General features: G+C 36.0%; 3 protein-coding genes across 8 annotated transcripts in view; 1 reads left to right on the top strand and 2 right to left on the bottom strand.

The window, feature by feature from the left end:
- LOC134848911 (protein SET-like) overlaps positions 1-26,464 on the bottom strand; it is a 229,324-nt gene that overhangs the window by 57,433 nt on the left and 145,427 nt on the right. Inside the window, exon 1 of one of the 5 annotated variants that reach the window (XM_063866461.1) lies at positions 1,188-1,212. The exons of 3 other annotated variants lie outside the window; for them this stretch is intronic. The gene's annotated coding sequence lies outside the window, so the exon portion shown is untranslated. Of the gene's footprint in view, positions 1-1,187; positions 1,213-26,464 lie in introns of those variants that run through there. One more of the 5 variants, XM_063866462.1, reaches the window with a different exon arrangement.
- LOC134848909 (beta-catenin-like protein 1) overlaps positions 1-26,464 on the bottom strand; it is a 183,865-nt gene that overhangs the window by 91,566 nt on the left and 65,835 nt on the right. The gene's annotated exons all lie outside the window — the stretch shown is intronic.
- LOC134848908 (N-alpha-acetyltransferase 35, NatC auxiliary subunit-like) lies at positions 1,342-13,324 on the top strand. Of its 2 annotated transcripts, XM_063866456.1 has the most exons (9): positions 1,342-2,303; positions 2,605-2,771; positions 8,111-8,434; positions 8,636-8,927; positions 9,747-10,105; positions 10,206-10,322; positions 10,636-11,289; positions 12,464-12,676; positions 13,006-13,324. In XM_063866456.1, the coding sequence occupies exons 2-9, from the start codon at positions 2,607-2,609 to the stop codon at positions 13,207-13,209; spliced, it is 2,328 nt and encodes a 775-aa protein (XP_063722526.1). In that variant the 5' UTR covers positions 1,342-2,303; positions 2,605-2,606; the 3' UTR covers positions 13,210-13,324. The 2 variants fall into 2 exon arrangements, with proteins under 2 accessions (XP_063722526.1, XP_063722527.1); XM_063866457.1 differs by lacking the exon at positions 8,111-8,434.

Here is a 26,464-nt window from a genome sequence, read left to right as displayed (position 1 = left end):
TGCTACTGCTCTTGAGAACGCGTACCGGCGTTCCATAGAGATCAGACTTCTGACGTTGAAGACAAGTAATTAGATGAGGGCGTTGTGACAATCATTTAGTCATTGCACTGTTAGAGGTATCAGATTCGAATCTTGGTATAGCTTTGACTGGCGAATTTTGAGTCTTGATGATTCAATTCCTTCATTAATGAGTTCACGTCTTCTTTTGAGTGCGGCGTTCTCAGCTTTAATTTCCATTTCACCAAGTCCTTTCGATAGATAAACTTTTTCGTTGTAGGATTTGAGCATTGGGGCTTTCGAGAGTACTTTTCGTACATCCCAGACACGTGGCAGAGTGATGAGAAGAGTTCTGGGTCGGCTTCGTTCTTTTTTGTAAGCACCGAGACGCTTCAAGTTGCATATGGTAAGATGCTCAGACAAATGGTTGAATACACGTTCAACTGCTGCTGTTTCAGCTTTAATAATTTCCGCTGGGTTCTTGTTATCAAGTTCGGGTAGACCATCAAGTCTGATTTGATAGAGGTGCGTTTCGGTAGACGACTCGGGCGAAATTTGCGTTGGTACTTGTACAGGCGGCGCGCTTCGCTCCGCTGCTTTTATTTCAGTCACATTAGCTCTGACCGATTCAACTTCATCTCTGACTCTTTCAACTGATGACTCTATTTTGGGAATGCATGCTTTGAGTTCGCCTATCCCAGTTGAGAGTGTAGATACAATATCTGTCATTGTTTGCTCTTTGTTCAAAGATTCTTTCAGCTGTGAGAGGCACTGGCGAAGGAGGCATGTAAGACTTGACTTTTGTTGACCGTTTAGTATTTTGTTGACATCGTCTTCCGACGCCCAAACCAACTGGGCGATAGTTGGGTAATAGTCTTTCCCACTGAAAGCGCGGATGGCGCTCTTCAAGGTATCATCAGACATGCTTCGAATATAGTATACCCAGGAAAAACCCAGTAATGAGAGGGAATAGAAAAGGCAGAGGGGCTAGTTCACCTTGGGAGAGCGTACGGGGTTTCCTGGTCTGAACGTGATCTCAGTTAAAAGCCTGGGAATCCTGTTCCGTCAAGAGTGTGCAGTGGCTCGTTCTGTTGTTTGTGTTTCCCACTCGTTGAGTACAGCCAGCGAGGTCTCGTTCCGTTGTCAGGGAAGTCGTCGTTTCAATCTCCGATCATTTCCAACATGAAACTATTTAATAAGTTTATCACAACAATTTTGGCAAAGAAGTAAAAGAAAAACACAACAACACTAGTTGCGCGGACGAGAAGTACGAAAATTGTGAGAAAAAACAATAGCCGATTGCAGAAATAGCAGTGAACACTCCGAGTTGCAACTATTGTGTCGCTACAATAGTTGCAGGGCCGTTGCAGACAACGGTGAAGGGTGGAGGACAGCCTTCCGGATTAAGAGGAAGTCAAGATTAGCGAGCTTGATTCAGTGGATTCAAGAATCCGGAAGGGTTTCGGGACTGAAACTTTTAGCCTGTTATATAGACTTTTAGCTTCTTGTCATGTCCTGATTTGAATTTAATTAACATCTGGATTCATTTTGATAAGGATGAGAAGCTAGGAGTTGGGGGAAAGGGTTGATCCATCTTCGATGGAGATGATGATTTTTATCTACTGAACAAAAACAATAGTAATATAATCAATAGTAGTAGCCCTGTTTTTAGGAGTGACCTCGTGGTCTGGGGATACTGAGACCCAGCCATGAGCTCACTATTTCTGCATGTAATCTAGTTAATTTGAGTGTTTTGACCGAAGCCGGAAGCAGTAACGTTTTTGTCGACCCGATGTTAGAAAAGACCACCGAAAGTACTGGCTTGGTAGAGACGGTGAAAAGCATGCAAAGCTCTGTTTAGACGTTAGCCAGTCGTCTTAAGACTTAGTTTTGTTTTCCGTCGATATGTATCTTCCGGGCGAATGTTACACAGTAACGTTTCTGTCGACCCGATGTTAAAAGGACCACTCAAAGATTTGACTTTGGCAAAGAGTGTGAAAAGCATGTAGAGCTGTGTTTAGACGCTGTTTTACAACCTAGCTTTATGTTCCGTCGGTATGTACTTCCGGGCGAATGTTACAAATATAGTTATCATCAATTGGTTGAGATGGTGGGTGCTTCTCAATAAGTGCCTGTTCTACTGTTTTTTGTTTGATGATGTCGTCGAGAGAATGAACGCCTTTGGATTTGTCCGTCGGTTTGGTTGTATCTAGAATTGGGAAATTGCATACTTGTGTGTCGTTAGCTGAGTGAAATTGGGAGGTGAAGCGATGACAGCTGGTACGGGCCTATCCAGTAATTCACAGGTAAAAGTATCTAAGGCATGCGACAGGAATCTTGTCGCAAGATTTTTCAATTGATTTCATAAACATTGAACACTTTGATGAATAATTTTTTTATTCTGCCTCTCGATAAAATTGTTAAAATACGAATGTTTTCGCTTTCAAAACTCATGTTTTTTTTGCAGATCAATGGGAAAAAAATTTAGAGGCATAAGTAAGATAAATTAGGTGCGACACGATTTTCGATTCAAATTCATTAGTATTTATGCCACTAACTTGACTCACTCTCATTAGTTTTTATGTACTTTTTGTTAGTTTTTTTAAGGAATGATGACCTTTGAAGGCGAGGACATAACTGAGAAGTTTTTGGCATCATGTGAGCATATTCAACTGGGGAAATTGATACATTGTCCGAATTTCACTCTCTTTGAAGCCATGTCTGGGATTGAATTGATGGACTCAAAAATGGACTCGGGCTTGTTGTCGAACAAGGTAAACCATTATTACGCGCGCCTGCTTTGACGTCGGGTTACTCATCCGAAAGTTTTATGGGGGTTCGCTTGTCCGAAAATTAAGAAAGGATCACTCACCCAAATTTCAATCCTATGAAGGGTGTACTACCCAAAATTTCACATGAAACTAAAAATTTCCTCTACTGGCAGAAACAAGTGTGAAAAATGGGTAACATGACATTTAAGTTTAAGAGTGAATTGACCTTTTTGTGGTTATGGGTGAGTGGTCGGTCCCAGCCTGAATTAACAACAGATTCTTTTGGTAAAAAATAATCTTGATATTATTTTTTGTAATCAAACGGATCTCATTTGGAATAATTTGAAACGACTCATTATTTAGATAGCAAGGCAGAAATTTCTCCCGACTTTTTCCAAGTGACCCATAATATCATGACAAAAAACTCAGAAATAAATCAGGACTAGCGTTTAACGCACCTTCGGTGATTGGAAATTTTTCGACAGCTCATGAAAAACCGCATATATTGGAAACAACATCTGCAAACTTGAAGTGTACTCTGACTGCACCCAATTACAGGGTTGGTAAATTCGAACTTTTATTTTTTTTTATTCCCATTTTAAAAGCGTCATCTGGAAAACTTAATGGGCCTCTGGAGAAATTTGGAGGCCAGATTTGCAACCACTGAGAGTCCCTTAGAGCACCCTACTATAGGGTTAGGAATCTAAAATTTTGTGAATTTTTTTAAACCTGTTTCCCGAAAAAAAATTGAAAAAAAAAAACGTCTTATCTCGGAAACTAAAAGGATTTGAGCGTTCAAATTAAGAGGCAAGATTTTAGACGCCTGGGTGTACGCTGACAATAAGGTTGTATCTTCATCAAGTTAGTAGTTTCAAATTTTTTGAATTTCTTTAGATAAGTTCTTTGAGAAATTTTGAAAAAATCAAAAAACGTCACATCTCGGAAACTAAAAGCATTTGAGCAGTCGCGTTTAGCAGTCGCATGTGGCAAGATTTGCAACTCTTTAGAGTACCCTGACAACGCCGAACTATAGCGTTGGAAATTTCAAATTTTGAAAAATAATTAATTTAAACTTTCTGAACATTTCTGAAAATTTTTGAAAAATCACAAAAAACGTCATATCTCAAAAACTACAAAGAAATGAGCCATCATACTTGGAGGCAAGATTCGCAAGCAGTCATACTTGGAGGCAAGATTCGCAATCATTTTAGTTTATCTCGTTAACTAAAATGATTCGGGCATTCAAAATTGGAGGCAAAATTTGCAAGCACTAATTCGATATTGGGCTGCTTAATTTAAAATCGGTAAAATAACCACTAAAATCAAATCGGAAAATCGAAAAAAAAAATTCTTAACCATTGCAATATACGATATAGCTTAACATGCAAAAAAATACGTTGAAAAAGCTTAAACATGGCGAGATAGTGAAGCCCGCATTTAAATATATAATAGATAATAAATGAACTATATTATGTGACTTCCGTCTTCTCTCAATCAATGCTGCTAACTGGGTGAATATTGAGCGAGAAGTTGTAGATAAACCGTTTCAGCCATACTGCTGTAGCAATGTAGATCACGTAGTAGAAATGTGGTACAGTAGGTTTTATAGAAGCTTGAGTACTTGTCTGTGTAAGAAAACCAATCACCGAAGAAGCCTTCCGCCGTGGATTACACTACACCGCCAACATCAAACTTGATGAAAAATTAAATGCTTTTTGTGGAGAAGTGAAAATCGATCAAGCGAATCTACAAAATGAAATCGACCAAAATGGAAGAACTCGTAGAAGACGCAATTGAGGAAGGTCAATGTGTGCTTCGAGGGCATTTTTTTGAAGGAAGAAACTTTGCGATGCTGTAGAAGCATCTGAAAAGTACTATAAAACATGGGGGTTACCAAGGATTTTGCTTTGGAATGAACAAGTTTGTCTATAACGACTCGCGACTTAGCAAATTCATTCAATGAGTAATTTCAAAGCGTGTTCAACAAATCTGGCTATCTCCCGGTCCACGTCAGCAGCATGGTACTTGTCATCATAAGCATTGCATTCACAACAAAGTCTTGTGAAATTAAGGGCAACCAAAGCTGTGGGGCCCGATAAATTAAAGAAACGTCAGACTATTTAAGCTAGCAAATTTTTTTTAAAAGGTCGCCACACCTTTTCGACACGATTACAAAGGCACATAATCCTGAAATCTGGCAAAGAAAAGTATGCCCTATATACAAGTGTGGTGACAAACAATCAATGGCCAATTATCGGTAAATCAGTCTCCTTTACTCGGGTTCGAAAGTTCTTGAAAGACTCATATTTGACAAAATATCAACTCAAGATTATAGACAGCTCCGTCAAAGTGGATTTGGATTCTGACGCAAAATATCAGCAACAATACAAATGATATAGATTCTTGACGAAGTCTGCAGCCTAACTGAAAAAGACAAAACTGATCATCTTGTCAACATACACTGATTTCGAGAAAGCTTTCGACCAAGTAGAACATGGTTTTCTGATCAAGAAACTGTCAGCTTTTTGTTTTACTAGAAACGCCTCAAAATGCTTGAAAGCTATCTTCAAAATCACAAGCAATGGTACGAAGGAAAAAAATTCAGCGGCTGGCCAAATGCTACCAGAGACTTCCCCTAAGACCCATTTTGGGCCCTTTTCTTGTGTCTCTGAATTTTCAATGATCTACCAACTGGCATAAATGCCAAATTTGTTGGCTATGCAGATGGTTACAAGCTGCTATCAACAAACCCAGGTATGTTGAGTCTGGATCATATAAAATGTCATAAATTAGTCTTCAAATCGTCTCCTCGTCCAAACAAAGTCTACATAAACGACAACGAACTTTTGGAACCTGATACTGATAGAGGTCGTGGAGTTCTGGTTTTAAGTATATCTCTTGGATTGTTAACTCTGAGCAGCGAGTTTCAGAAGCCAGCGAGTTTCAGAAGACATTTATAAGCTGGCATCTATGTTATCATAGCTAAACGCCTACTCTGGCTACATTACCATTTATATGGTACAGATCTAGGTATGAAGACAGAACTGAAATCAAATGAAGGCGTACAAAGAAAGCTAGTGGATGAATCCTTAACTGTTCATCAATCTCCTTCAAGTAACGACTCGAAAAAATCCGATTACTGTCGTTCTCGTTGTATCACGAGACGCACGATCTCATATTCTTTCATAAAGTTGTAACTGCAATACAACTACGACTGCAATATCTGCAACCATTTGACTTCATTCCCCGATACCTCAGTTACGATTGACCACGAAAAACGTTCCATATTCCCGAACTAAAGCGAAACAAATTCAAAAACCACTTTTGCCTTTGAGTGCTTTTTTTTGTTCAACAAATTCGCTGCGTGTGTTGTAGTTGACCTGGTACTATTGGTTTACAAACTTTTAAAGAAAAACTCTCAGGGATATACTGGAAGTTCTTTAGTGGAGAATTCTCAGAGACCGATTAATTTACTTGGCGAATCAATTGTGCTTCCAAAAGCTGCATAAACAAAAGGAAAGTTAAATATCAGCTAAAACTGGGAACTCGGAAGCTCTTAGTTTTTGTACAAAATTGTTTTTTTATTTATTGTTCGACCACTTCACTAAATGGGAACGAACTATTGCTTAGGGTGCACTTTTTTACCGACCGAATTTAGGTACACCAGGAAAGCACTATTGGTCGTGCCTCAGATATCAATTAATATCAACATTGGTCTGAAATTTAGTTTCCGGACTAATTTGATTTTTCAGGCTCTTTTTTTCGGTTATTAGCTTTAGTTTTTTAAAGATTTTTTTTGTGAAGATAAATGAGGTCTGTATATATTGTGCTATTGAACAACAACTGGCTATACTTGTTTTTTAAGCAATCAGAATGCTAAATTTCCTTGTTTTTAAAGGTAACAAAAGTAGCATCAAGTGATTTTCATCACGCCGTTTTGACCCACAGCTATCAATTAGTGGTCAAACTATCCCCCTGAAGACCCAGTCAAATTTTTTTTGGGGTAACATTTAATAGCATGTCCAATTTCTCACAACACATCACTAACACATGTGGAAATCTTCAGAAACGTAAAAACATCATTAGAATTCTATCTGGTACTAATTGCGGTTGCTCGATAGAAACACTAAGTGTTATTTAAATAGCCATTGGCGCAGTGTACTTAATAACGGAGCACTAATATGGACACAGCCATTAGTAACAAGTTGGAATAATATCCAGGTGAAGCAAAACATTGCTATCAGTGCAATCACTGGAAACGTGAAAATGTCTGATACCAACCTTTTACATAACGAAACAGAAATTCTTGAAGTAAAGGCTCACATCGTGTTCTCAAAGCAGTTTCTTGTTGGCAGTCAACATTATGACCTGATCACAATACAACACTTACGAGAGAGTCCAGACAGATCCGCCCAACACTGGAAGATCGCTTTGGCGATGAAATTGACATGTTTTTGGATGGATGAAAGCAAAAAAAAATCAACATGGTTGAATACCAAAAAAGCATTGAGATATTCATCGGAATGATGTGTCAAGATATATCTGTTGCAACTTTAACAAAGGTACTGGATTCCTCCCAACAAAAATCAATAAGGATCGACCCAAACTATCACGAGGCACATTCTATCACAACTACGCTCCGGGTATAGTACACGTCGAAACTCCATTATGAGCATAATAGATCCTCAAAGGACAAATGAATGCCCTCCATGCAAAAATGTGCCTCCCCAGACTAATCAACTGTCAACAAAAACCGACAGACCGCGCAGTTTATTGGAAGACTCCATCAAAGCTGCTGTGTTCTTGAACCTCAGCTAACAGCATGGCTCACAGAGGCAGCTCGGGAGAGTCACCGTGCTTGTTGGCCACAAGACGAGCCGAAACCAGTAAGTCAATCTCTGTTTCAACTGAACCAAAGTACTGATAACAAACGATTGACAACCAACCGAGCACCGTCAAACTAACTAGGAAGACGGAAAACAACCAAGCAATCAAACCGTGCCAGAAGCCCGTATACGCAGCATGCGAGCTAAGAAAAACAACTACGTCGTTCAGTTGTAAGCTAAGAAATAAATGGATTCGGCACCCTTACCATAATCGAAATGGTTCGAGGCATAATTTAAAGTAGTTTGTCTAATAGGCTGAATCATATGTGAGAATCGCTGAATTGTACTTTAAAAGTTTTTAGTTTATGAATTGTGTGGCATGTTCAGTTTTTTATTTCATTGGCATATACCTTTGTATCGCAAGTAATGCTAATCCGCTACATTTCTCACGCTTTATGTATCGAGTGTGAAATTATAGAATATCCCGAGAGTGTTCAGCTTGTTAAATGTTTGTAGAACAAGAACGTTGATGTCCTAGTGTGGGACGAATTGAATCAGTCGGATGTTGCCAGCAGTACTATTGTCGAGATAATCGACACTGTATTGCGATCGGTGGTTACATTCCTGGAAGGCAGTTCATTGGCTCAGACAGTGTTCACGTGTACCTTCTTGCACACACCTGCAAATATACTAAACAGTTCTCTCAGAGTGGCTTGTTTGGGTCTGCTGCGGGTTCTGGACAAGTGCATAGAAATGTTGAACACAGCTGCTGTCTTCGAAGAAGAAGACGTTTATTTGATGACATATGGACTCAGTCTGGCCTCGCATGTCAATGAAAAAGTAATTTGGCTGACATCAAATGTTTTTCCTTGCCAGCAAAGGTTAAATGGTCCAAAACATAACCTATTATATCTGTGACATACTTAATAATATTCTCTTAGCTTTTGCATATGTTATATGCGTCTCTTATATTCCAACCTTTGAAACTATCTTTAAATCAGAAATGATTTCATCCTTTATAAGTTCAGGTAATATTTTTAGGTCTTGCTGAATCAACTGAAGGCCGAAAGTGACTCGAGCCAACTGTTGAAAACTTCTTCTGGCGAGCAATTGTCTATTAGGTTGACATTCATCCATTCTTTCATTGCCTCTTGCTCTTCAGTTTTGAAAGGTGGCACTCAACAAGCTTCGAATGACATGAAAAAAATGCCTCAGTTGTTAGAGAAGACACTTGACAAGTTAAGACAGTTCAAGCAAACAGATGATGCGAGAGAGCGTGACCTGGAACTAGTTACGAAAGGAATCTGTAAAGTGAGAGGATTTGATGAAAATTGTTAGTGAGTATTAGTTTTTGAGTTCAGAAAACTTCTTTTCCGATACAAGATCACAGTAGTGATATTTTTAGTTCACTTTTTACCTTAAATTATGCAAAATAGGTGTAGCAGTTAAATATGCAACCATAATTTAAGGTGTAAATGAAGTAAATTTGAGAAAAATTTTGAATAAGGGAGTTTCAGTCAGACCTGAGCATTCAAAAATTCGTTGATTTTCAGAAAAATAAAAATGCTCTATTTTTCAATCAGAAATTTTTTTAAGAAACTTCATTTTGTGAAATCACCATTTAATTTTTGAGTAACCTATTCATAAGGCAAACATTTCTGGCAAGGAGAGGTGTAATGCTTCAAATTACTTATTTTATAAGTGAATGAACGTAGTGAAAGCTTTGATATAGGTCTTGATGATTTTTTTTCAGGAAAACTCAAATTTGATTTATCGTGGGTCAACTTATGATTTTTTTGAGCTCAGTTCGCGTCCTTTGTTAAAAGGAAGACGAACTCAACTATCGAACAGAGCAGAATTGTAAATTTAATGAAAAACGTGATCGACTTCTAGTTTCGAAAGAGGATTTTAATCTTTCGTTGTTCTTTTACTTTTATCCTACCCCTGGTGGCTATGTTTGTTATTTGCAATATCTTTGCAACTAGGAAAAGGCGAATTTAGAAATATTTGCGTAATTTTTTGATGATGGTTGTTTTTTCTATTAGTTGTTGTTAATTAAGTAGTTAGTTAATTAGTTGTGGTTAATTGAGTAAATTTGTTCAAGCTGAAAATAGATATTTTTATGTTTTGCCAATGAATCCGATCTTTTCAGTAAACCAGCATCTTTTGCCGCCAACGTTTCCCAAAGCTGCAGCTTTTGCATCTTGGACCAAAATGCACGATTACTTCACTACTACCTTAACTAGCTTCAAAGAATCATGTCAACTGTTCAGCAATTCATCAGCCAATTCCTGTACATTATCCACTGTGCTGAATTTTGTGTCATCGATATCAAGTAGTGCGAAGTCGAATCTCCTAGAGAGATCAATTGTGCAATGTGTGCTGTTTCACGATGTCAACTGTGCCAACGCTGTGGGCGGAAGCAGTGGCGGCGGATCTCTGGGTCTGACTGATCTGGACCACCACAAACCAACATTACTTGGGGTGTCTTTAGAGGAATTCATGGCAAAGGTACTAAAGCTAGCGTTGCTGCTTCAATAAACTAGATAATTTAGTCTCCATTTGAAAAAAAAATATTATGCGCGTCAAAATATTGAGCTTGATGTTCTAGTCCATTAGTTGTTCGGTGTCTCATCTGGCATTCACCACGACTGGATCAGAGGAAATATCAAAACTTGTCAGCCAGTTTCTGTCCAACTCAACACACGCTATAGTGCAATTCATCAAGGTAAGAAGATATGCGAACATCAGAGAGTAGACAGGTTGCATGATGAATTACCCCTATACGAATGACACAATTGTCTATGACAGTGTTTTTTTTTTTCGAATTACTTGACGATCTCCCCCTTAAAGAACGGGGGTTTGGAAAGTACTGAAAGTCAGTCGAATTTTCTAGCAATCAGAATACAACAAAAATAAATGTCCAATAGAGCGCTCTAGTGCTAAGTTAACAATTTTTATTTAAAGGGGTGGATATTCTTTGTAGATTCCATATTGGGGCTGGGGGGTTTGCATTGTAAGTAGATCAGTTTTTTCTTCAGTGCTACGGGAAGAACCGGTCACGACTGCGAGAACAGTTGATTAGAGTGAATCAAGAGCTGTTCCACTTAGAACCACTCTGTATTGCTCTGGACAATGCATTAAACTCACACTACCCGAAGCTGAAGACAGACAAAACCACCCAGCAGAGCCAGCAGCAGCAGAGTCAGTCTATTCAGTGCCACAGAGTGTATTCTTGGTTGAGTGTCCAGGCATCGAACGTGATGCAACAGTTTATATACATGGGTTTCGAGTTGGAGTTATACAGCGAGCATGAGCTGATCTACATATTCTGGTACCTGGCAGATTTTCTCCTTATATGGTCATGTAGTCTGCAAAAAGAGAGGCTAGAAAAGTTCAGTGATGAGTTAATGTCGCAGCCGAAGCAATACCAAACTGTGCCAACTAGTGAGAGGCCCTTCTTCAAAGTGCAAAGACGTGATCACATTCAACAGAATGCATCAGGGTCGTCTAATCAGAAAAAGAACAAACAACAACAAAAGCAGATGCGACAGAAGGAAATCGAAATGGCCACGCAGTCGGCCCATCTGTACGAAATACAGGCACACAACCTCAAATACCTCCAAAGTTTATTGTCAATATTTTGTGGATTTTACAAATGTCTCGTTTTGCTGAAGGCGGCTGCCAAATTGCCAGTGAGTAAAAGTTTAAAGGGCATTCAAAAAATTTAAGATGGAATTAGAGGATGGCATGACTGAGATTGGATTGACAGTCGATTCAATATCTAGAATTGCTTCGGTTGAATTTTTGCAAATGAACGAAGTGAAAACACTGTTTTAAAATTTGTCTCTACGGTTTGTTTTTGTGTGGTTTGATTTGATTTCATTTTGAGTTCAATTCATTTTTTTGCTAAAAGAAAAACAAAATATGCTGTCCAATAACGAAATTGGAAAATGGCGCTAAAAAGGGTTGATGATGCTTAGTTCCGAAGGTGGTTTTGGGTTTTTGATTTCCCAGTAGTATAAAAAAATTACGCTTTGATCCAGTTTTCTCTAATTCAATGGTGTTGCAATCGGGTACTAGATTTTCCCCCGTAAATAACTTTGTTCACGGCTCTTTTCATCTGGACTCATTTCCCTGAAGCCTCTCTTAGACTCAAATTTACCGCTAATAAAATGCTCACATGCACCGGTAAATTACATGTTAGCATTTTATTGCTAAATTTTATTTTTATGTTGGTTTTATTTTACCAACTAGATTTGTTAAAACATTTTTTTCGGCGTGATAGATTTCGACATATATTATTTCAACTTAGGTGCCTCATAATGCGTTGGATCGTTCGACGAGCGAATTTTGTGTTGCTTATATGTGTTTTGAGGGCCAGGGGGACCTAATAACTTTTCATTAGTCTTAATTTTTTTTAAAAAATTTTCCGCCGTTGTTATTTATTTTCCTTTTTTTGGGCGTAATATTTCGGCCTATATTAGATCGACTCATATAGTATCCTCATATTTGTTCATTTGACGTGCAAATAAAGTTTTTTATGTGTTTTGAGAGCGAGGGGGACTTAATACATTTTTATAAGTCTAGTTGAATTTTTTTTCGTCTTAAAGGATTTCCGCTAAGATATTTTCTGCTTTATTGCAGCTTTGTAAATTTTAATTTGATGCTTATTGTTCATTATATTATCTTGGCACGTTTTTGTTTCAAAACTAGCCCTGCTCATTCTGATAGATCTAATTTTTTGGCATTTTCGAATTTTTTTTTTGGATGTTTTTTTTTCAACTTAACGGCTTTTTTTGTATCGCAAGTGGCGCGAAGCTTAGCTTAACCTCTGCGTTAATAATTGATTTTGATCCTATCTCTCAGGTAGTGGAGGAGAAATGTTTCGACAATGAGAAGCTGCGCTTTGAGCGTCGCATTGCGCCCATAGCCCTTGACGCAGACTTTTTCCCGAGCTACGAGATGTTTTGTGCGGCGGTATCAGGACACACTGCTGTGGCCTCTGGGCAGCCCAGAAGGGTGCTGCAACAGGCAGCCGAGAGCTTCTCAGACGCCAAGACTCTTCTATCTGACATCAGGGTGCGGTAATGTGTTGTAACTTAAGCCAACTTGATTTTTGCGTTCTTTGGTCAGCAACATGACAAATAGTCGGACACCATTTTCTGCCCGGCATTTCAGTTGTTAGAGTCTGGTTTGGCTTGTTTTAAAACAGGCTGCAAGAAAGGAACCACCATATAAATTTAGGATCTCTATAACTATTTTTAACCCGCTCTATTGCAAAAAGGGACATAGTTGAAGATATCCATTCGCTATCTTTATGTTGCTCTCGCGCAGGGACAGCGTTTCTTCGATTATGAATACTTCTATACTTTTTAAATCAACACTAATCAGAATTAGTGTTGTTTCAGGGGGCAAGTAATGTGCCACACGAGGTCGAACTCATGTTCAAGGTCAGCTCCAATAACTTAATTGTGCTAAACCTCATTCTGCAGAAGTGGCCCAGAGAGGAAAAGGAAGAAAACTCAGAAGACTTCAGGCGCCACTTGCAGTTCAAAATAGAGTTCCACCCTCAGTACTCAAATTGGCCAGTTTTCAAGCTAGACTCAAGATAAAACTCACTTTTATATTGTACATACCTTAATCACCATAGTTCATTTTTTTCGCCTTGTTTTTGAGTGGTAATGAACAATGTCAATTATCACTTATTTAGGTCGTGTGGTTTTTGATTTTTTTTTCAGGAAAAAGTTTCTAAAACTTAATCAAGCTCAAAATTGGTTTTTCGTAGTTGGGCTTTTGTTTTCTTTGGAATGAAATGGTTTTCTGTTGATCCCGTTTTCTTTAATTGAGTTAGCGTAATGATAAAAAGTCAAAAAGAAAAGAGTAGGAAATAAGAAATTTAGAGCTTCAAGGATGTGCTTTCTCCCGATTTCGAAAAATCGTCAAATACCACTATTTTTTGGTATCCTTGTTCATTAACAGTCTGTACGCTATGTTCACCTTGAGAAATGAGGATTTTTTTACGTTTTACGCTAGAAGAGCTTGTCAAAGTGTATTAGTATGAGGAGACATACTTGTTCCGAATTCAGACACTTCTTATTTCACAGCAAAAACGATAAATGACGATAGCAGGCAGATTTATAGTCATTCAACCGAAGTTAATCTGTCTGTTTTTATTGAGGAAACATTTCTGCTCAAGATGCAGCTTACTGTTCAATATCACGGCAAATTTGAGGGCCTGTTCAGGATAACTTCTGACAAATTGTCTTCAGATGTTCTAAAGCATCTTAAAAAGGAAAATTTTTTTCAGTTAACGGGTTGTTAACATAAGTCAGCGTAGTGTAAAAATTTGATTCTTTTTTTTAACCAGTTAATTTCAAAAATGTTTATTTGTTGGACGTTTTGCTTTTATCAAGAGCTGTAGAATTGGAAATTTCATAGCATCTGTTCTGCGTTATTGGTGGCTACAATTTGCCAATTCTCAAGCAACACAACCGTGGCACAGATGGAAAGACGAGACTCCTAATCTATTAGTCGAAAGTTTAATGTCGTTTTTAGCAAACAATTTATTAAGCGTAATGTCCGTTGTGAAGACTTTCATATACGTCTTGCTGATTTTTGTTTTTTTTTTCAGGAAAAAATCTTTAAATATTGATGCACCTAGGTATAATGCAGTTTTTGAGTTCAATTGAAATTCATCTGCTGAAAGTGACGTAAATAGCACTCTCCAAATATGAATGTGAATTGGCGCGAAAAAACGAACGAATTCTAGTTTCGAAAGTGGAATTTATTTTTAAGATTTCGTAGCGGAATAAAACCTTTACCTATTGATCCAATTTTCTCATGTTATCAAAAAAGCGCTAAAAATAAATTGTTCTAGAAATTCCAAGTGTTCAAAGGGCAGATCTTTGAAATCCGAAAATTGAGGTTTTTTCAACCACCTGTTTTTTTTCTGTGTACTAGCGTTCATTACTCTTTTCCAATCTTTAATTGGCTATGTTTTTTCGTTGCTTGGAATTGGTAATTTATTAGTTTGTGTGGCTAGTTTATTGGTGGTTGTTAAGGAAACCTTTAGGTATCCGTAATACATATGAGAGGAAGTGAGTCTGCAAAGTTCGAGATCGTAGGTTCGAATAACAAATAAGTTTTATTATTTCAGGCTTATTTCAACCTTTTCTTATATACCTTTGGAGCTGCTTTCTGCACGTGTTTAAGAAGTGCATTTGAACTCCTTGTTGAATTTTTGCGATTAGCGAGAATTTTAATACCGGGTATTATACTTTTCCCGGTAAAAACTCCGCAAAGAAATCATCAGAATAACTTGAGTATATCAAGCTACTAAGATTGATTTTTGGTCCAGCGATCAAATCCGGCCAGATGTACATTCGGTAAAATCATGTGGTGTTTGGGACAATTTAATTTTTTCTGTAAATTGCTGTTTTAAGCTTAGTTATCACTTCAGACTCGTTTATAGGTGGCAATGATTTTTCTGTTTGTTTGATATGAAAATGTATGGGATCGGGTTTTTTAAAGTTTTTTTCCTTTGATTTTTTAGACGCTATTGAAAGTTATTTCATTTTTTTCAAAAATTTATTCTCAAAAACTAATCTACCGCTTTCCAAACAATTGGTACCAATGAGAATGCTGCTAACTCTCCTCTGTGCCTGCATAATTCCCTAGTCTCATTTTACTTTACCCCACTTTCTACAGCCTTCGAAAACGTGTGTGGACGAAATTTTGTCAAACTTTTTCTCAAAAACTAACCTCCCAAATCTATGACTTTGGGTTCAATGGATAGAACAAATTGTGGGAAGCTCCCTTAAATAAGCGGCTACGCCCAAACTTTTTAAACAAAAAGTTATGGCTCTCAGAAAAGTCTAATTGTCGGTTTTTAGACCACTTCTAAAGACTTTTTGACCTTTCTCAAAAACTAACGTATCAGTTAGATCCGAGAGTCAAAATTTTTGAGTAAAAACCATTTCGGCATAATCTTTTGTTCCACCCATTGAAACCATATCTCAGATTTGAAAAAGAGGTTTTCGAGAAAAGTCAAAAAAAAGTTCAAAAAACGATCAAAAGATTTATTTTTTTCGAGGGCCATAACTTGTTGTGTAAAAAAATATGGGCATAACCGCTGATGCAGGGAACTTCCCACAACCCGTTCCACCCATTAAAACAAGGGTAATTTTTGAGAAAAAATTCAAAAAAACGGTCACAAAATTGATTTCTCCGAGAGTCATTCTTTTTGTATAAAAACGGTCTTAAATTCTACAATTGGACTTTTATGATGGCCATAAATTTTTGTATAAAAGTTCTGGGCGTAGCCGTTTGTTCAGGGGAGCTCCCCACAACTTGTTCTATCAGTTGAACTTAAAATCTTGGACTCTTATTTCACATTATTGATGATTATTTTCTCGAAAACCATTGTTTCAAATCTGAGATTTTAGTTTCAATGGGTAGAACAAAAAGTTACGCCCAAATGTTTTTCATACAAAAAATTGACTCTCGGACAGAAAAGTCAATGTTTGGATTTCTTGTCCATTTTTTCAAACTTTTTGACTTCTCGAAAACAACTCAAGCTGGTATCAAGGGTTTAGTCATGGCAACAGGTTGTGAGACTCCTCCGTGCATGAGATGCTAAGCCTTAAAATTTGAACAAAAAAAAGGTTTGTGGGAAAATTCCAAATCACGAAAATTTTCACTCATTTTTTAATAGAACAACAACTAAGATTTTGGGGAAGCCCAATTCTTAAATTTTTGAAATTACCTACTTCATCCCGCATCAGTACAAAAAATTCAAAAACTATCAAACAGTTATTTCCAGCTTTGGCTGGCCTCCAGTATTTCTTAGAACAAATTTAAAGACTTGTTCAGGCTCAAAGGGTGTGCGACTTTTAAGTTCGAGGCTGGGTTGTTTGATTCCGGAACACAGCGGAATTTGCAGTTTCCAGGCCCAATTTCAACCTTCTTTCCTCCTGTCTTCTTTGATCTTCTTAGGCTCTTATCAGACATTTTGACGTTTTCATATTTGTGTTTGAGAATTGCAGCTCTGTGTAAAATATTTGTTTTAGCAGTGGTAGTTGAGTTTCAAAAATATTGCTGAATTTTATAGTTAGTTTTTGAAGTTTTTATCTATTATCCTCATTATGGCATAAATTATCTAAAATTGTGATTGAAATGAATTAAAAAGTCAGCGAGAAAAATTTTTATGACATTATTGCAACAACGAACTATTTGCTGAGCGTTTTCAAATTATCTTTTTTAATTCGAAAAATATTAATGTAAAATTTGAAAAAATTATTTTGCATAGCACACACTTTAATTGTTTTGAACGAAAAAAATTACATCTGATAAAAAAAATTTCGAGAGGATTTGTTAAAAAATTGTATCTAATTGGTATTCTTTTCATTTTGCAAACTGAAATTGATTCCGAACAAAAGCTCGTCTGAATTTTTTTAGCAACAGCTCGTCTAAGAATAGTTACGACGAAACATTGTGATGCCACAAACTTCTTAGATAATTGCAGCGAAAATTTATGTTTTGATTTAAGTAGCTTGATGGAAGTAGAATTGATCTCTTCATGGGCACTCAACCCAGATGACCTATTTGGGATGAAACGGATATAAGCTTAAACATGAGCATATTTTCGTGGCTCAGTGGGCTCACTTTTCTCGGGTGAATGTGCTTGTCCGTGGAATTTTATTCTGGATAAATTTTGCCCGCAAAAAATTTTTAGTTTTGTTTCTCGATTTAGTTCAGGAAAAAAATTGTACAGATATTATCAGCGCCAACTCATGTTGCAGAATTTTTCAATTCGTTTGTTTCTCATGAAATTCAAAAAAAAAATTTTTTTTGTAAAAAAAAAATTGTTCTTAAATATGAATCTTTTAATTATTGAGTTTTTCAGATGTTTTTTGTTGTTGAGAAAGTTGAACAAAATTGAAGGTTTTATTTGCTTCAAAACGCTTGAATTTGAATTCGTTTAGAGGAGCTTAGAAGATACTTTTTTTTGTATTTTTGCTCATCTTTTTTGTAAGTTTTTGTAAATTAAATTAAGCTCAAACTTAGCGCGACTCCTTTTTTATTAAATAAATCCGACCATGTGTGTCTGTCAAAATTAATCAAATTTAGCTGAATTGGTGTCTGCTCGAAAATAGTGGGTTTTGTTTTTGCATCGAAAGTTTTTTTTGGTTGATAGTTCAATAATCAAATGTCTTGTTTTAGAACAGACATTTTGGTAAACCTAATTTTTTTTGAAGTTTTTTTCTGTTTTTGCGGTTCATTAAAAATTGCTCTAAAAATTTATCGTGCGCACAATTACTCCAGCTTTTTTTCTAAAGTGAGAGAATGGAACGAATCATTTCGGCTTATTTTACAAAAAAGTCGTATTGATCACGCCAGACTAAGAAGTGTATTTTACACCAGAAAGTTTTTTTAATCAACTGAATATCTGGAAATTGTTTCGTAAAACTGGTTCGTACAAAGTTCATTTGAAGCAAAAACAGTGAATGAGTCCACTAAAAATTACAGCCATTTTTCTCAAATTATCAGAGGAACACGTGCAATGCAACTGCTGTGACAGAAATGATGAGGTGGTTGTAATTTGAAAGTTATGGTGACCCTGAAATGCCTTGATGAATTATTTGACGCTTATTAGAACCTCTGGAACCTTGAATTGCAGCTAAGGCCTATAGTGGTTAATTTTATTCAGTAACCGTTTAAACGATGCAAATGAACCGGTTAACCGGTTAATTTTTGGAGAAAGCAAAGACTTTTGAAGAAAAAATTTATTCGACCTAATGTCGTTTGATAATCCCATGTAGAAATATTCGAATTTCAGCAACCTCAGTTTTCAGAGACATTCGTTTGTGACAAGTTATATTTTCGAAGTCAGAACTCGCAGTAACTGCCGGAATTTGCAGATAATGCCAAGCAAGAGCGTGAAACTGCGGGAATCGAAACAAGCAAATAGTCTCCTCCTTTGCCCAAAAAATCATCGGTTATAATTTTTTACTCGGTCATTTTTTCATTAACCGGTTAACCGTGCCAAGGCTTTATTGCAGCAATTTGTATCTATGTTTCTTTTCTGATAAAATTAACCTACTCTTGCTTCGAAATTTTGTGAAAAATGCATCCGAGTGTTATACCGAAAAGATTTTACTGGACTTTGAACCTGCCGTTTTTCATTCTTGCGGCAAGAATTTCGACAATACGGATTTATCAGGACGTTTTGTTCCATTTGTCTCGAAATATTATCGAAAAAAAAATATTTGAATTAAGTTCCGAAACTGATTTACAGAACAATAATGGTCTCAACTTTGCGTAAAAAATGCTTCTGTATTTGAACGTAAAAAATTGCTAAACAAAATTATGACGCTTGCGACTAGCAAGCGTTATCAAATCGGAATATAAACTTTTTTGAATCACAGCTAGTTTAATGAAACCACTAAATTGTTTTTGCAGCTTTCAATTCTCCAGCAAAAAGGCTTACTTTTTTGAAAACTTAATTTTAACTACTAGTTACGAAAATTAGTTGACGGCTTAGGGCCTTGGCTCGAATCCAGTCAGCGCCTGTTTTCTTAAATGATCAGAACAACAGGTATTGTCGTTTGCTGTACAAGTAGCACATATTGTTCCGACTATATCTTAAAAAAAACAGATATCATTTTTTTGTGCGCTTCGTGAAAAAAAGATTCGACAAAAGCGTAAAATTTAGCGTATTAGAAAACCCCAAGAAAACAGGCAAAGTGGGCATTAGTTTTGTCAATCATACTTTTTATTTAATTTGAAATGTATTTTCATTTTTTTGTAAATACTTTTTGAGTTGTTGAAGATTTTATTAGCAAAGCTACGGTTTTTATTACCAAGACTGGAGTAAGCCTGAAATTCCATTGCCTATCGTTCTATATAAAGTTTGCTCGCTTGCTTTGTTTGCTTTACTCGCTCTAAAATGAACTGAAACTCAGAAAACGTATACGAGTTTTTTTCGACACTGGGATATTTTTTTGAAAAAATTAAGGTTGTTCGAATCAGTATGAAAAGGCTTTAAAATGATATCTTACGATTACCATTCCAATATTTATTTATGATTGCTCTGAACAGAGAACTGAAAAAACTTTTAAGAGAAAAAGAATCTATTTTAAGATTTTTTTCCCGCAAGGCCCTCAAAAAATGGAAGGAAACATGGAGTAGGGTAAAATCGTTTTTACGCCATTTCAAATCCCATTTAGAAATCGGAGGCAGATGACTTCTGGCTACCATTTTTATGCCATTCATTAGTGTTTTGGATTAGAAAGGTTGGTGTGCGTTTTTAATCTGCAACCTGAGTTTATCCACTTCTAGGGTTTTATCGATTTGCAGAGATAAAGAGAGAGAGAGAGAGAAAGAGAGAGAGATAGAGATAGAGAGAAAGAAAGAAAGAAAGAAAGAGAGAGGAGGGCTAGGGGGTTATTCAAATTTTTGGTTCTCATAAAGCATTAAATTAAAATGTGATAAATTAAAGTGTTTTGACAAGTTTGGATAAAAAATCATCCTTTTTTACCGTTAATCAAACTAGAAACGCTCAACTCCTTCAGGCAAGAAAATTATTATGAACATCAATTAAATATTAGAAACATTCGTATAGTTTTTTTTTACTGCTGGCGACATCAGATAATTAATCACACATGTTTTTACCCTTCACAGAACAACTTTTATCACGTCTCACGTCGTACATGTTCATTGTTTCTTTTTTGTTTTATGACTTTTCTGCATAGAATCGAAAATGTTTTACAAAATAATCATAGCCGCAACTTCCAATTGTAACCCACTTTAAAAAAAAAACATTAAAGCAACAAATGATGCCAGATTTTAGCTTCAGGGGTACTAAAAATGTGCCGCTTTTTGATGTGACTTAATGAATTAGGTTAACAGCTCGTATCAGCTTCTGATAAAAACACGCATTTGTGTAAAAATATGAGAAGAAAAACACAGATGACATCATCTGTATTGTTCTCCTCCAATTGACCACATTTGGCTTCACCAATTGAGATGACATCATCGCGTAGCTTATACTACAACCCAAAAATCAATAGTCTCGAAAAATTGCATTTGCTTCACATTAAAGTTCATCTTTAACATCTTCTGTACTAAGAACTTTGAAGCCGTTAACATAAACCGAGTACTCTTTTTTATGCAATCACAGAAAAATAAAAAAAATTAAGTTTAAGGCCGTTTTTTCCCGCGCATTACCAGCTACCAAAAATTTAGATCAGATTGGGCTAAAAAATGTCATAGTTAAGCCTTTTCACTGAAGATTTAAAAGATATTTAACCATTTTTTTTGCTAGTTGAAGCGGTTGGAAAATTGTTCCATTTAAAACTTTCAGTATTTTTTCTGCTAATTTTTAGTTATATCAAGTATTTTATGTGAAGCGTTAATTTAAAAAAAGTAGCTCAAACATAAAAAGCAGTGAAATAAATTGGCACGATTTAGTTTTTTCAAATAATTTTTAAGAATCAAGCCTAGTTTTGAGGAATCCATTGGTTAACCAAATGAGACTAAGTAGCCTCATCCTCCCGCGAAAAAAAACGATGACATTTAATTTATAAACATTAAAAATTTCAAAAATTATAAATTTAGTGTGAACTAGAGTAACCAAAGCCCCATACTTTATCTGTTGATTGTGCGATCGATTTTCATTTAGTGTATTTCTTTTTTTCTCCATTGTTTTATTACTGCGGAAAATCTCAAGAATATAATCAAATATTTTTTCTGATTCCGACCACTCAGATTTTTTCCAGCCGATTGTGAATGCCAAAAAAAATTCATACGGGCTTAAACGAGGTGTCATATGAAAATTTTTTCAGTTTTGATTGGGATTCTAAAAAAATAAATAGATTTCTCGTTGCCAAAAAAAGCTGCTCTGGGTTTTTTGTTTGGGATAAATTTTTTTTGTGTCTGCGGTGAACTACTGCAATGAATTATTCATTAATATGCTCGAAATTGTTGGCGGTAATGATGCGGATCCTAAAATGCGCCCACTGCCAATCCAATTTTCATTAATTTTAGGATTATGGTTATCATTCTGTTAAAATTTCTCTAGAGTCATGCTTTTGCATCATTCTGCCTAATGCTGCGCATCCATTACTTGTGCGTTGTTTTTCTTTTAATTTTAGTTTTACGTCACACCTGTTTTGTTATTTCTGAATTTGTCTCTCCCCCAAACATCCCAGGTTTCCTTCCGATGTATTTCAAAATGGCCATGGACTGGAAAACCATCCAGGGTAAGCTCGGAAAAACTATCTTTAGATTATACTTATCCTATTCAAACCAACATGCGATATTGTCGAACTCGTAATATTTCCACTCGTATTGCTCTAGGTACTCTGGCAGCATTCTGATTGGCTCTCAGAGCGCGCAAGGCTTCCAGTAGCCGAGTTTAATCACCATTCTTTTATGGTATCCTCTTAACTAAAGTGTTGATGCAGCTGAGTTTGTTTTGTAGCGTTATCTAGTATGCGCCCGAATACTAATTTTTTTCAAAGTTGCTGATACAATATCTATTTCAAATCAATGCGAGACACGTTTGAACAGTAAGTCTCAAACTTTGCTGAATTTACAACGAAATGTTAGTTTCTATAACCACCTTAATGCATATCATACTAACAAAGACTGCTAATGTCAGGGCAAAGGCCTGAATGCTCCGACTTGGTGCCAGGTTGACTTCAGACTGTAATGTAATAATTATTCCAGAGTTAATTTTCGATAGATATCTTATCAAGATCTTCAGAGGAAATACCATAATCTTGTCAAGAGTTCCAAGATCAAGTCACCATGGATATCTTGGCAACATCCTGAATTTTTTTTTAAAATCGGTGACACAGTTTATTCATGAAGAATAAAAAAATTCTCAGTTGGAAAAGAATCGCAGTGCATTAACTAATTTCGGAGTTATTCAAGTATTCATAATTTGAGATTGTGCGAAAAATCAATGAAACTATAAAGCTGGGGCGCGGAGCAAGTTGGTTTTTTCACGGAGTACTCTCAGGAGCAGAAATCTTAAACAATATTAACAGAATTTCAAAAATTATAAATTTAGTGTGAACTAGAGTAACCAAAGCCTCGTACTTTATCTGTTGATAGTGCGATCGATTTTCATTTAGTGTATTTCTTTTTTTCTTCATTGTTTTATTACTGCGGAAAATCTCAAGAATATAATCAAATACTTTTTCTGATGCCGACCACTCAGATTTTTTTCCAGCCGATTGTGAAAGCCAAAAAAATTCATACGGGCTTAAACGAGGTGTCATATGAAAACTTTTTCAGTTTTGATTTGGATTCTAAAAAGATCAATAGGTATCTCGTTGCCAAAAAAGCTGCCCTGGGTTTTGTCTGGGATAATTTTTTTTGTGTCTGCGGTGAACTACTGCAATGAATTATTTATTAATATGCTCGAAATTGTTGGCGGTAATGACGCGGATCCTAAAATGCGCCCATTGCCAATCCAATTTTTTCTTAATTTTAGGATTATGATTATCATTCTGTTAATATTTCTCTAGATTCATGCTTTTGCATCATTCTGGCTAATGCTGCGCATCCATTACTTGTGCGTTGTTTTTTTTTAATTTTAGTTTACGTCACACCTGTTTTGTTATTTCTTTCATTAATTTGTCTCTACCCCAAACATCCCAGGTTCCCTTCCGATGTATTTCAAAATGGCCATGGACTGGAAAATCGTCCAGGGTAAGCTCGGAAAAACTATCTCTAGATTATATCCTATTCAAACCAACCTGCGATATCGTCAAACTCGTAATATTTCCACTCGTATGGCCCCTCTAGGTACTCTAGCAGCATTCTGATTGGCTCTCAGAGCGCTCAAGACTTCCAGTAGCCGAGTTCAATCGCCATTCTTTTATCGTTTCGTCTTAACTAATGTTGATGCAGCTGAGTTTGTTTTGTAGCGTTATCTAGTATGCGCCCGAATACAATTTTTTTTCAAAGCTACAATATCTATTTCAAATGAATGCGAGACACGTTTCAACAGTAAGTCTCAAATATTGCTTAATTTACAACGAAGTTTATTGTTTACCTGTCTGTATAATATTACTCTCCTAAATAAACTATTAACTTATTTTCTATGACCAGCTTAATGCATATCATAATAACAAAGACTGCTTATGTCAGGGCAAAGGCCTGAATGTTCCGACTTTGTGACAGGTTGACTTCAAACTATATTGTAATAATATTTCCAATTAATTTTCGATAGATCTTATCAAGATCTTCAGAGGAAATAGCATAATCTTGTAATACCATCAAGTCACCAAGATCAAGTCACCATGGATATCTTGGCAACATCCTGAATTTTTTTTTTTTAAATCGGTGACACAGTTTATTCATGAAGAATAAAAAAATTCTCAGTTGGAAAAGAATCGCAGTGCATTAACTAATTTCGGAGTTATTCAAGTATTCATAATTTGATATTGTGTGATAAATCAATGAAACTATAAAGATGGGGCGCGGAGCAAGTATGCTTTGTCACGGAATACGCTCAAGAATAAAAACCTTAGACAATATTAACAGAATGCCAATGAAAATTATGAAATTACTTTCACTGAAGACCATACTGCTCAGTCTTCCGAATCCAAATTTATTTATAAGGTTGCAAAAAAATTAGAGAAACAAAACTATTTTTATTTCCAATTCATTGGCAATGTCGGCGCCCCAGAATTACTAAATCAATCCAAAAACGGTTGCTGTTTAGATGAATTTGAATCAAAATTTTAGATAAATTCTTAGTAGCAAAAAAATTCTGAGTTGCAAAAAAAAATTTGTTTTATGGCCCGCTTCTTTTTAATGACCAGCAAACATTTAATCAACTTGAAAGAGAGTCCTAGGATACAAGGAAATAGTGGCTACCACATCAAATAAACTGATTGATCCAACTTCCGAATTCAGTTTTCGACTTTTTTTAACAAAGCGTTTTGTTTTCATTCCATCTAAAAAATTTTGCTGTCCGACGCTCGAATTTAAAAAAATCATCTGTGATAAATTTGGTGAAATTATGGGGGCAATCTACAATAATTACTGCGCAATATATTGATTTCTTATGACATGCGCAAGCTGCTGACTGAACCATTTCAAATTGAAATTTAGGTAAACTTTTTGGCCATGAAAGTAGAACATGAGATGATAAATCCATTTCAATGAATTTCACATTGCAATTGGAGGTTATGGAGAGGAAAAAATAAATAGATAGATTTTTTTAACTATTTTATTTTTCTTTTTAGTAAAAACTTCTAATTGGCTTATAAGTTTAGTTGGAACATTCCGGGCTTTGTCATGATATACAAGAAGTCTTTTTGTTCCGACTTTCGATACGAAAGTAACGAAATATTTGTGCTCGGGGTGGGTATTTTTTCTTCAGACAAATTTCGACTTTTTAACTAGCCTTTTTTGACAGAAAATTTTTATATCATTCAAAAGGTTTTGTTGTCCTGAGCTCAAATTTGAATAGATATTTCACCTGTGACTATTTTTCGTTAAGTTATGGGGGTTTAAAGACTGGCATTTTGGCCAATTTGGGAAAATTAACGCGGGATATAATTCGCGCTATTAACGCATAAGCGGAGATTTAATCCGTCTTAGAAATCGTTCCAAATTGGTTGAAAGAAGCTTATTTGCCATAATTGATTTGTTACAAGGAGCGAAATCTATCATTTTGTACTTTATATGGCGTGTGGGGGGAAGATTTTCATAAAAAATTTCAAATTTCAGAATTTTTTGTTTTATTTCATTTAATTTTTTAACGTTATTACTGCTTCATAAGCCTTAAAAGGCAGTCGGAACATTCAGGGCTTCGCCCTGATACGAGCAGTCTTGTTTGGTTTTGCTTTTAGTTTTAAACTACATTTTTGCATTGTTTTCCTCTACATTATAGACTAACCAGTTTGTTGTTCCGACTTTCGATACGAAAGTAACGGAATATTTGTGCTCGGGGTGGGTTTTTTTTCTTCAGACAAATTTCGACTTTTTAACTAGCCATTTTTGACAGAAAATTTTTATATCATTCAAAAGGTTTTGTTGTCCTGAGCTCAAATTTGAATAGATATTTCACCTGTGACTATTTTTCGTTAAGTTATGGGGGTTTAAAGACTGGCATTTTGGCCAATTTGGGAAAATTAACGCGGGATATAATTCGCGCTATTAACGCATAAGCGGAGATTTAATCCGTCTTAGAAATCGTTCCAAATTGGTTGAAAGAAGCTTATTTGCCATAATTGATTTGTTACAAGGAGCGAAATCTATCATTTTGTACTTTATATGGCGTGTGGGGGGAAGATTTTCATAAAAAATTTCAAATTTCAGAATTTTTTGTTTTATTTCATTTAATTTTTTAACGTTATTACTGCTTCATAAGCCTTAAAAGGCAGTCGGAACATTCAGGGCTTCGCCCTGATACGAGCAGTCTTGTTTGGTTTTGCTTTTAGTTTTAAACTACATTTTTGCATTGTTTTCCTCTACATTATAGACTAACCAGTTTGTTGTTCCGACTTTCGATACGAAAGTAACGGAATATTTGTGCTCGGGGTGGGTTTTTTTCTTCAGACAAATTTCGACTTTTTAACTAGCCCTTTTTGACGGAATTTTGAAATATCATTCAAAAGGTATTGTTGTCCTGAGCTTAAATTTGAAAAGATATTTCACCTGTGATCATTTTTCGTAAAGTTACGAGGGTTTAAAGATTGCCATTTTGACCATTTTGGGACAATTAACGCGCGATATAATTCGCGCTATTAACGCGTAAGCGGAGATTTAATCCGTCTTTTAAATTGTTCCAAATTGCTTGAACGAAGCTTATTTGCCATAATTGATGTGTTACAAGGAACGAAA

Source organism: Symsagittifera roscoffensis, chromosome 6, assembly GCF_963678635.1.
Source record: "Symsagittifera roscoffensis chromosome 6, txSymRosc1.1, whole genome shotgun sequence".
NCBI lineage: Eukaryota > Metazoa > Xenacoelomorpha > Acoela > Convolutidae > Symsagittifera > Symsagittifera roscoffensis.
The sequence above is the reverse complement of the archived record's forward strand: the minus strand, read 5'-3'. Positions and strand labels throughout refer to the sequence as shown.